General features: G+C 49.1%; 1 protein-coding gene across 8 annotated transcripts in view; it reads right to left on the bottom strand.

The window, feature by feature from the left end:
• Positions 1–12212, bottom strand: part of MTSS1 (MTSS1, I-BAR domain containing) — a 169967-nt gene that overhangs the window by 18292 nt on the left and 139463 nt on the right. For 5 of the 8 annotated variants that reach the window (XM_021088944.1, XM_021088943.1, XM_021088948.1 and 2 more), the window contains exons 7-8: positions 10552–10563; positions 143–300 (exon numbers count right to left, since the gene is read on the bottom strand). In XM_021088944.1, the coding sequence (XP_020944603.1) occupies positions 143–300; positions 10552–10563 (170 nt within the window). The remainder of the gene's footprint in view (positions 1–142; positions 301–10551; positions 10564–12212) is intronic. The other 3 variants (XM_021088945.1, XM_021088949.1, XM_021088947.1) reach the window with 1 other exon arrangement.

Here is a 12212-nt window from a genome sequence, read left to right as displayed (position 1 = left end):
TAACTACTGGTCCCCAGAAATGACTCCATCATGATGCCTGACGCATCGCAGCTTCTCAAGGCCTCTAGAGTGGGTGGACAAATCAAGGAGGGTCTTCTCCAAACTGGCAGTTTCAGCCTTCTGGAACTTTCCACCAACTCACAATCACAGGCCGCAGCATAGAGATGAAGGTGCAGAACCGGCCCCGTTCTTCGATCAAAGCCTTCCGGACAGCCTGCTTCTCTGTTTCTTCCAACAGGAGATACTTATCGTTGACGTCTTGGAGCGCGCTGTCCAACTGGGGCTGGATGTCGCCTCGCCCTGCAAACAAAACAAAAAGCCCCAAGCGTGGCTTGCTGAAATACCAGCTCCTGGAACCAGTACCCTCGTCCCTCTGTCCTTGCTGGAGTGGAAACCACAATTTTCCAGGACATTAAAAAAAAAAAAAAGTATTTATTTATACCCAGAATGGATTTAAAGAAGCTGCTTTTCTAGGACTAGACATTTCCAATTTCCAAGGCCCACAGGGTACATCTCCCCCAGTTTATCTGTGACAGGTAAAATTTCCTGGCCTAGCTCCTCATGCCTTGCCTTCTAGAACGTTCTAAAGGGATAAACGAGGTGAGTGCCTATGGACGTTTCCAAAAATGGGCACGAGCTGGCTTTGTTGGGTCATTCTCAATGAAAGAGCCTCTGTTGGGACAGAAGTTTCTGTCCCAGAATACAACGCTGGCAAACATCAGCTCGCCTGGCTCTGGGGGACCCCTGGGACTCTTTGGCAGTTATTTGAATTCCCCAGTGGAGAGTTCTGAATGCCTTTCCTGTAAAACAAGGCAAGCAGCAAAAAAGACCTGCAGTCAGATCTCTTACTGGGGCAGGACTAAGGCGGTGGGATGGGTGCTGAGCCTGGCTCACGCTCAGATATCATCTGGCTCCATCCACAGACCCCAGCTGTGCAAAGGCAACATTTCAATAACTCTAGAACCTGGTGAGCAACCTGTCTTTATGAATAAAGTTTTATTTGAACACAGCCATGTCCATTCATTTCAGGTTGTCTCTGCCTGCCGTCACCACACCTGCCAGCTAAAGCTGTGTCTCACAGACTGGCCCCTAGACTGAGAATATTTACAACCTGACCTGCTAGAGGGAAAAGCCTGTAAAACACAGATAAATATCAACAAACGCGCTGGTTCCGAGGGTGTGGCTACTAGAAATCTGATCTGCAGGTGGGGACAAGAGGGTGACCTCCCAGGAGGCCAGCTCATGAGTGTCCACCCTGGACTCGCCATGCTCACCTACTGCCTGAACCAGAGGAAGAATTTCTAAACTCCTTCAGGATGGAGGCTTGGACTCTCCCAGCCCAGCCCCCAGTAAACTGCCATCTGCGTATCCCACGAGTGCTCCATGAACGCTTAATCGTTTTAAACAGAATGTTAGAGATGGCGGGGGCTAGGGGTTATCCAAGCTGCCCCCAGTTCAGTGGAGGAGGAAGCCTAGAGAAGGTGAGAGCCTTGTCCCAGGCCGTGCAGGGAGGGACAGGCACATCAGGACAGAGGCCACCCCGCCTGGCCCTCAATGCTGGACTCCGCCACCTCTACCCGCTGCCTCAAGCCTGGTGCATGTATTCCCTCCCCTCCTAGGAAGGGGCCTGACCAGTCACCACTCAGCCCTCCTAGAATGATGTACAGAACACCAAATGCAATGTGTTATTCGTTTGAGGAAGTGAAGGGTCAGGGAAACTGCCTTGCCTCTAGGAATATCGTCTGTATTTCCTCACAAGCAGATGAGAAAGCTTCTTTTGGAGCAAGAGGCTTCAAGAATGTTTGCCTAGAAACAGTCATTGGATTTGGGGCAGGGATCACGTTGTAAGCACAAAAGAGAAAAATCACAGGCAATCAAAAGTCACCCTCGAAAACACCTTAGACGGCAATTCGAGTACAGTCAATGGCCTGTACCTGGAGTCAGGTGAGTGCACCTGTGCCCTGCATGCACACGGGCAGTGTTGGATTCCATGCCGGAGGGGTTTTATCCAACAATGGCATCATGTGCAAATTGGCTCTAAGGAGTTGGGAGGTATTTTCTTTTTTTTGTCTTTTTTTCGTTTTTTCTAGGGCTGCACCCCCAGCATATGGAGGTTCCCAGGCTAGGAGTCAAATTGGAGCAGTAGCCACTGGCCTACGCCACAGCCACAGCAGTGTGGGATCCGAGCCACATCTGCGACCTACACCACAGATCACGGCAACGCCGGATCCTTAACCCACTGAGCAAGGCCAGGGATCGAACCTGCAACCTCACGGTTCCTAGCCAATTCATTAAGCACTGAGCCATGATGGGAACTCCCGGATGCATTTTCAAGGGGACCCACCCACCCATTCCTCCACTTAGACAGCATCTCCCCCCACCCCCCACGATTAATTCTCACCACTGCTCCCATTTCCCACCAGGATGCCCGGGGAGCCACCCTCACGCTGTTCCTGGACCCTGAGTCATACGTTTTACAAGTTTTTAGTGGACAGGAAACTTGTCAAATTATCATCCTAGTCTCCCAGGGGGACTTGTTGAGGGGAGGGGGGCAAGGGTTCCCTCTTGAGGGAACCCCCCACCCGTGGACACAGGCCTCACGGAGGAGGGGGCACCCCCCCACCCATGAGAATGGGAGTTTTCTCTATTTAAACATGCTGGCCTACAGAGTTTCCATTGTGGCTCAGCAGTCATGAACCCAATGAGTATGCATGAGGACTCGGGTTCGGTCCCTGGCCTCACTCAGTAGGTTTAAGGATCCAGTGTTGCTGTGAGCTGTGTAGGTTGCAGACATGGTTCGGATCCTGCATTGCTGTGGCGTAGGCCGGCCGCTGCAGCTCCAATTCGATCCCTAGCCTGGGAACCTCCCTATGCCACACACATGTGCAGCCCTAAAAAGACCTAGGACTAGCTTGTGTGGCCGAATCCACATACCCCAAATGTGTACATGATACAAGCCCTCCAATAACGAAACTCTCTGTTATTCTACCCAATTCCCAGGGCCTGTGGGGTGAGGTCACGTGGTCGCAGCCGGTCCAGTGGCCTCCTGGTCAACCTCTCCCTCTCTCCTAGGATGCTCCAACTAGGGACCCAGGGAGGGCTGGGGACCAATCGGCGTGTTCTTCACTCCAGAGGAGGAAGCTTTGATGACGAGAGCAGTTTCTTTTAATCTCAGCCTAGAATTCTAAGAAACTGGGAAAACAGGTATCTTTACTTCCTTTCACAAGTTATAAGGCACACGTCTATCTGTAATTAATAACACTGACTTTTACAAATACCCTGGCATAGGAAAGCAAAGTGACTAGAACCAAGCGTTACCTCATCTGGTAAATATAAATTTAAATCATTCTATGATTAGTCAAGTTATTTTCAATATGTATTATAATTAAAGGACTTTCAAATTGCAGTATTTGAAAATAAGTATAATCTGTAAAGATGGCTATGATTACAGTCCTAGTGAGTACATTTCACTTTGGGATAGACCATAGCCTAAAAACACAATGTTTACTTCTTAAATTCACTAACACAACATGTAATTATATTTATTAAAAAAAATAACTGTGGGAGGAATTACTCCATGTCCCCACTGGATGTACTGGTTTTAAGACACAGTCATCTTCTCAGGTCCACAAGCGCAGAGTTGTCTCGGCGCTGACTTCATGTACACAAGCCTGTTTACTTCTTTCCCAGCAGTAGCGTCGGGAGGACAGCCACTGCCCATGACCCCAGCACAGGTCCTGGCGATTCTAGCTCCCAAATGGACTTGACTCTGTCCCCTGCTTCACCTCTGCGACTGCCATCTCCACCGTGCCATCCTGACCTCTCACCTGGACGGCTCCACCAGCCCCTAACATGTCGCCCCGACTGCACGTGGTCCAGCTGTGCCCAGAGCAGCCCCATGTGACTTTCAAAACACAAATCGCCACTTTTCACCGTCCCATGACCTTAACCTGGCCTGTCCTGCAAGGCACCCGTGGATCAGTCTGTCCACTTGCGCCTTCAGCTTCTTGGACCACCCTCTGCCCTCCTTCCTGCCCTCCTCCCTCCACTTTCCAGGCAGGCGCTTCTCCAGGGTCTGGCTCCATCACACCTGCACGTCCGCTCATGCCCCTCCCACCAGTCCAACACCTGTTCATCCAGCAGGTCATGGTCCTTCACGAAAGTCCTCCTTGAACCCTCTCACCAGACTAGGGTTCTCTTCTCGGAAGTTCCTTATATGTATCTTTCATGACACTCCTCCCAGCCCTAAATTCATCTGTATTTCTTCAGTTCTTTGATGGATGGCAGTCTCCCCTACTGACCACCCATGAGGACAGAAACTAAATTTTTTTTTTTTGTCTTTTCCATGGCCGCACCCACAGCACATGAAGGTTCCCAGGCTAGGGGTCTAATCGGAGCTTTAGCCACTGGCCTATGCCAAAGCCACATCAATTCGGGATCCAAGCCATGTCTACAACCTACATCACAGCTCATGGCAATGCCAGATCCTTAACCCAATGAGCAAGGCCAGGGATCGAACCAGCAACCTCATTGTTCCTAGGCGGATTTGTTAACCACTGAGCCACAACAGGAACTCCCCAGAAACTATAAGAAGACAGTACTGCGTCTTCTCCCTCAGCTCACCTACCTGCAAATATTTGCGAATGGGGAGTTCCCCTTGTGGCTTAGTGGTAATGAACCTGACCAGTATCCATGAGGACACGGGTCCAATCCCTGGTCTCGCCTGGTGGGTTACGGATCTGGCATTGCAGTGTAGGTCGCAGACGTGGCTTGGATTCCGTGTGTCTGTGGCTGTAGCTCCGATTCAACCTCTAGCCAAGGAATTTCCATGTGCCACAAATGCGGTCCTAAAAAGCAAAAAAAAAAAAAGCAAATAATTGAGGCCCTGATATAATAATTTGATCTGAGTTTGCTCACTGGCTCAACCACTGTGCCCTTAAATGGCCTAACACTGGAAAATGAGCAAATTCCAGGACAGCTCATCAGCCAAAAGCGGGGCGGGGGGGTGGGGTGGCGGGTGGTGCCTGAAACGGCCTTTCCAGACAAAATTCCTGAGCAAAGCCTTGCTTGTGACCTTTTCTGTAAAATCTAAGCCATCTCAGTCTTGAGATTTTTCTTCCCCCCTGCCAGTTTCCAGGCGGTAGCTGGATGCATGCTGGAGAATTCTGCTGAACAGCCGCCAACAGCCCCTCATTCCCCCCCCACAGGGGAAATCATATGATTCTTCTCTTTACAAAAAAAATACTCCTGGGGCAAAGCATTATTAACAGGCACCAAGTTATGGGCCAAAGCAGCACCCCTAAAGGAGAAAGGATTTGATCTGATTTTTTTTTTTTAAGTAGGTAGAGTTCACAAAGCTTTTTGGAATGAAATCAAGATCCTGTATTTCCCCGACATTTACATTTCAATTTTCCTTCATCTTGACGTAAATGTTCAGGGTGGGAATTAATGCCCCTTTTGATGGGGGGGGGCAGGCTGGGGGGAGGTGGGAGGGGCCTTGCACAGGACCCCTGAGCTGGGTGTGGGCACAGACGCCACCCCTCCCGTCTTTCTCATTCAGGAGTCCACAGTCTTTGAAGCTTCCCTTGCAGGGCAAACATAAGCCCTGGGAACACAGGGGGTGAAACGCCCTGCGTAGTAACAGCCCAATCAAAAAGCCAGTCAAGTGTGACAAGCATCATCTGGAAGCCCCCAGCCTCTTCTTGCACACACTGCAGCCCACAGCGGAGCCTTGTGGCTAAACCAAGCCAGATGCGGTTCTCAGGCAAAGGGCTTTCAAACGGGAAAGAACCAACTGGAGACACGCTGGGCCATCAGAAAAGAACCCAAAGCCATCTCTTTTTGCCCAGACAGATGCATGGAGAAGCCATCAGAATCCCACAAAACGACTCCCATCTGCTCCTGACACATGCATGCAAATACCGTACTTCATCTGAAGATGCCTGCTTTTTCACATTTTTATATCTTACAAATTAAGACGTCTTACAGTCAGTGGGGCATCAGTTTAATGGGGATTTTTCTTTTTTCATGGTCCAGAAAACAATAGTGCATCTTACAACTGATGGCATCTGAGTCAACAACATATGGGATATGAATACTGAAAAATGGGCTATAATTATAGAAATGCAAGCTGATGCTGGAGACTAGAACTTGGAATTAAAAAATCCCCCTTTTCCACCAAAGGAGGCTCTCCTTATCACCCCTTCGTACATCAGCTTCCCTAACACCCTGCAGCAGTTTTTGATTGATTCCCAAAGCAAAACCAAACAGAAATCAAAAGAAAGAGACGTTTCATCAGATAAGACTTGACGCTTTGGAACTTAAAACATTTTGAAACAATTCAATTTCTGTTATTCTTTCTGTTTTCTGAGGCTGTGCCTCAGTTTCTACTCATCTGTTAGATGTAAAACACAGCTCTGAGCTCACACGATTGCTGTGAAACCAAATGCATTCATTCCCAGAAAGTGGTCAGCCCAACACCCAGCACCTGGGGGGGTTCTCGCAATGTGTCGGAGGCCACGGGCACTCATTCGGCATCTTTGAAGTCCTCCTTCTAACCCTGGGCACCTCGGCAGGGGACAGCATGCCTCTGGGGCAATGACAGGCGATAAAAACTCTGGAGCAGCGAGCCTCAGGGGACTTCCTGGTTGGTGACCGTGTGGATATGCCTGGCAAGGGAGGAGGGGCTCTGCACCCACCCCCCAAGCCCCCCATCCTCTGGAGCTCTTTGCCTTGGTGTACTCTGTATCCTTTATAATAAACCAGTGGTCACGAGCACAGCACTTGCCTGAGTTCTGTGAGTTACTCAAACACATCATCAAACCTGAGAGGGTTCATGGGGAACTCTGAATGTGAGGCGGGCTGGCAGAAGAATGGGTTGCCCATGCTTGCAGATGGTGATGGACGTGGAGAGGCCTTGTGGGACTGAGTCTTTAGCCTGTGGGGTCTACACTCGCTCCAGGAACTTAGTATCTGAACTGATGCAACCTGTAGACGCCCCTACCCTGCCATCCAGAGAATTGATGCCCCTACCCTGCCATCCAGTCCTGCACTGCACGCCCCGCTCAGTGTTCTAGGAGTAAATCAAAACCACATTGTGCAAGGAATCGATATGGGAAGCACACTGTCCTTTTTGTCTTTGGGTGAAATTAACGCTGAGAAAAGCCCTGGGCTCCCGGTGGTGCGCTCTCCCTGCTCCCGCCCCCGACTCTAAACACATCTTCCCGGCTTCTAGATGCGGCTCTCCACACCTTGACACTGTCTCATCATTTACGAGGGACATGCCAGGGCCTTTGTTTCCACTCCTGCAACCAGTCGTTTGCAGCCAGAGTCACAAGCAAGGAACAGAGCAAAGAAGCCTCTGCACTGTGCCCAGCAAGAAAGCCAGGGGTCCCAGCAGCAGGTAACTGGGGCTTCAGACCTGTAGGTGGGAGTTCCCTCAGGGGAAGAGGGCCCCCAGAGCCACTTCTCTTCGAAGAAAAAAAAAGGGGGGGGAGGGGGGATTGGAGGGGGCTGAGACACACTCCGTTTTTACCACTGAGGCAGGGACAATGATTCTGATCCGCTCATTGGCTGCAGGTTTCTGGGGCATCTAGAGAGTGGTTTCTGCCAGCTTCATCAGAAACAGGCGGGGAGATGCAAGCATCCCCCATACAGCCAGGGGCTGCAGAAACCACTGAGCCAGAGGAAAGGATTCAGCAAAGCACAGGCTTTTCGCTTTCTCTGCTTGTGAGAAAAGAAGGGTGATGGGGGAGGGGAATTTAGTCTAGTTTGGGGTCTGATCAGAAATGGGGCGAGTGGTAGAACCATCCGGAAGCAAGTTGTTGAGGCTGAGCCGTGGGTGGGGGTCACTGTGGTTCTCAGCCCCCAAAAAGCTGGCTTGGGGTATCACAAGATTCCCTTTGGGCCCCTCGCCACAGCACGGTCATCTTTCCCTGAGGTCCTGATGCTCCCGTCTAAGCGGTGACGGCCACACCGTGGCACACGCTGTCCCCTCCACCTGGCGCAGCCCTTGCTGCATTCTCCACCAGCCAATCCCTTCTTGTCCTCCTCGTCCCCTGCCCATGCCCAGCGTCAGTGGGTTCCTCCAGCCTCACTCCATTGCTGGCTCTCTTCTTTCTACTCATCATGGCACCAGGCACAACAGATTAAACTACAGGTGACCCTTGAATAACATGGGTTGTTGGAACACAGGTCCACTTACATATGGATTTTTTTTTCAAAAAATATGGAGTCAGCTTCTGAATCCACATTCTGCATCTTGGAACTATGTTTACGACCTTGGGGCGGATCTGCGAATGTGGAGCTGCAAATACGGAGGGCTGATGATGGGCCTCGGGCATCTCGTGGTCGGCGGCCCATCCCAGAACCACGCGCCCTCAGATCCCGAGGCATGACTATAACTGGTTTTCTTCCACTGGAGTCTCAACTCAGGGAGCAGTGTATTCCCGGCTCAATAGATTTTACTGAGTTATAAATTTCATCCCTTTGGAGGCCCCCTGTTATTGCTTATGCAGGGACCTGGGATCCAAGGTAAATATTTCTAAGCCACAGGAACGTTCCATATATATGCATTTTTTTCTTTTGTTAAACCAGAACATTTTAACTACCATGAAACTTGGTTAAAATATAGATTTCCAGGTTCAAAAATGATTTAAAACTTGTAAAATGCGGGAGTTCCCTGTGGCTCAGGATCTGGTGCGGTCACTGCAGTGGCACAGGTTGGATCCCTGGCCCAGGAACTTCTGCATGCTGTGGGTGCAGCAAACAAACGTGTAAAATAAAACTTGGGAGGACTTCAAGCCATTCGGCTTTCTCACATCCTCATGCCCACGTTCACTGTGACTATACGTCACTGAGGCTTAGACCTGGGAATCCACCTCTGCACGAGCGAGAACTGGGAGCACGGGCTGCAGAGATTCTCCTGAGAGGAGCTGAATCTAAGCCACAAACGAAGAGGCTGAGTGGTTCCTACTCATATACCCATCATTTAAAACAAATAGTTGCCCCATTTTTTCCATGCACTGACTCACGCCAGGCCTTCAAGCAAAGATCCTAATAAAACTCTATGTCCTCAAAAAGCTACCTATTATATGATTCCTTCCCCCCTTTTTTGGCCACGCCCATAGCCCTTGGAAGCTCCCAGACCTGGGATCGGACCTGTGCCACAGCAGTGACCTACGCCACAGCAGTGACAATGCCAGATAACTGCTAGGCCACCAGGGAATTCCCTGCATGATTCCCTTTATAAGAAACGTCTGGAATGGGCATATCCATAGAGACAGAAAGCAGATGAATGGTTGCTGGGGGCTGGGGAGGGAGGATGAGCATGACCGCTTCAAAAGGCAGGGTCTGTCTCTTTGAAGTGATGAAAACGTTCTGAAATTAGCAGAGACGGCTGCACAACACTGGGCACACACTAAAAGCCACTGAAACGTATGCTTTAACGTATGCATTTTATGTTACATGAATGTTATCAAAATAAGCCAAAGAGTGGCTGGGTCTTACCTTCCTTCCAAAGGTACACTACCAACTGTTCAAGCTGTTTCATGACCACAATACTGAGAATCGGAAAGGATTATCACTTTCAAAAGGTGAGGACACCACCCCAACGTCATCGTGGTGACGGGAAGGAGGCAGAGCTGCGTCCCCCGTGACCGCCGGTCATCCTGCCCCCCTCCCCGGCCCCATCAGAGGGGCCCTGGGTGGTTTGGGTTCATTGCGGAGGACAGAATCCAATGCAAAAACCTCCTTGGAGCTGTTCAGCGAAAAGGCTCAGCGAACACTCAGGCACACCAAGGCAAGATAAACCACACAGACAGCTCACGGACAGACCTTTCCAAGACAGAGGGACAGCCACGACACTCCGAAAGCCACTTGAAGTTTTAGTAGCGATGCCACCCACAGAACGAGGATCAACATTCAGTCAAGAAGAATCATTTTGATTATTGGATTCGAAGAGCAGATACCTTTGAAATGAAACGTTTCACAAACTCTGCTGAAATAAGAAATACTTCCGATTTTTTTAAAAAATAAATGATTGGTTTTGAAAAAACTATAGGATCCTTGGGGGGGGGGGACACAAAGGTAAAGATAATTGGCAAGCTTAATACAACCAAATCTGATCTGGGATTTCTTCTGAGGAGCTTTTTAGTGTAGCTCTACATTGTTTTGTTTGCAATATAAATACACACATATACACTGAGATATATATGTATGTATACATACATTTATTTCCTGTGGAAAGGAAGGTTTGAGTCACTCTGTATTTCTTTTTTCCATGAGTCTAGCACTGAATTACGAGGATGCAAAGGCTCTTAGAATGTTGAGCGAACCCATTAAAGGGACAGACTTCGAAGAAAGAAAATGATTAATTGAAACACAGGCACACACAGATTTTCTTAAAGTGATGGGAGATTAGGAAGGCACGATTGATTGTTCTGAACTGGAAGGAAAACTGGGGCAACTAGCATAGGTCTGGACAACCACGGAAAGCCCACAGCAAGGACCACACCGTGACCAGCCACCAGAGATTCAGGATGACAGACTTACCGAGGGCGTCCACTGGCAGGGGGGCACACGGTGAGAAAGTGCAGGATACACAATTGACACAAAAAGGAAAATAATAAAGTCAAACTGGTATTCGAGCAGCAGTCCTACCTCCCTTTCATGTGTTAAAACAGTCCATGGCTTAGCCACCGAATTTTACACCAGGGCGAGTACACCCGTATCCACTAAGAGCTGCAAATCCAAGTTTCCGCCTCTGACTTGCTAAGAGGCTCTCCTTCCCATCTCAACAGAAATCTTCCTAGTTAGTAATCATTGCTCCCAGAGAATGCAGCCAGTGTTTTGTTTTTTTTTTCTCCTTTTTTCTTTCTTTTTGTTCAGCCACGCCTGTGGCATGCGTTCGCTCCCAGGCCAGGGATCAAATCCGAGCCACAGCAGGGATGGCATCGGATCCTTCACCCATTAGACCCCCCAGGAAACTGCAGTCAGGTTCTCTCTTAAAAAGAGCGATGAAGACTATATTTCCATAAGAAGCCAATTAAGATGCTTGAACAAGAAAAGCTTCCCGGTGTAATTTATTGTATCTTGAGAGGTAACCAGGGAAACCGGGATCTAAAGTTCAAGCTGGGGTGAAAATGGAAAAAAAAAAATTAAAGAACTTAAAATTTTCATACAATAGCAAAGACTATGCTAACACGGGACTCTGTGAGTCTCTTTATCAGGTTTATAATATTAGCTTTATAGCCTCTGCTGAAAAGTGACACATTTATCAATCATAATGTCAGCCTCAAGGCTTCACCTGGTACAATGCTCCAGTTCCCTCCCTCAAAGTCTCTGATCACCTTTTAGTAGTTACGGATGGAAACAGAAGGCTTTACCATAATTCACGTCTACATTAAAAATTAATAATTATATGGGAGCTAAGTGAGAAATAAGGCTACTGAGGTTGTACACAAAAGTGGGCAGAGAGCATCAGATGTTTCCCACTCGAAATCCTCTCTGACTCCCCCCACCCCCCCACACCAGCTGGGGGAATTCTAGGACCAACTCTAGGACCACAAGTGTCATGAGCTGACATCAAACAGCAGGGCTTGAGGAAGGTTTAAGAGAAGCCAGGGGGGTGGGGGGATGTGCCTGGGCTGTGGGATGGAAATCCTGTGAAATCAGATTGTTATGATCATTATACAACTACAGATGTGATAAATTCATTTGAGTAATAAAAAAAATGAAAAACAAACAAAAAAAACAAATTATATGATCCTCTCAAAAAAAAAAAAAAAAAAAAAAAAAAAAAAAAAGAGAAGCCAACCAGCCTGGGGCTTCTGGGTCAGCTCCACACCACGTCCCCACCTGCCTGCAGCCTGCGTATTGTTTCCTCTCCTGTCGGCAAGGCTGGCTCAGCCCCATGCACTAAGCCCGGGCACTAGCCTGGAACTTCTCAGAGGGCAGAGACCGCCCTTCCAGCCCCAAATCCCTGCCTCGTGTTTGCGCCCAGCAGGTGTTCAGCAAGCCTGCCTTCTGCAAAAATAGCTATGTTCACCCACAGCTGGAGCACATTTTTTAAAAAATGACTTTAAGGAGTTCCCATCATGGCTCCATGGAAATGAACCCAACTAGGATCCATGAGGACGCAGGTTTGATCCCTGGCCAAGCTCAGTGGGTCAGGGATCTGGTGTTGCCGTGAGCTGTGGTGTAGGTCACAGACG

The sequence above is a fragment of the Sus scrofa genome, chromosome 4 (genome assembly GCF_000003025.6).
Source record: "Sus scrofa isolate TJ Tabasco breed Duroc chromosome 4, Sscrofa11.1, whole genome shotgun sequence".
NCBI classification, from domain to species: Eukaryota; Metazoa; Chordata; class Mammalia; order Artiodactyla; family Suidae; genus Sus; species Sus scrofa.
The sequence above is the reverse complement of the archived record's forward strand: the minus strand, read 5'-3'. Positions and strand labels throughout refer to the sequence as shown.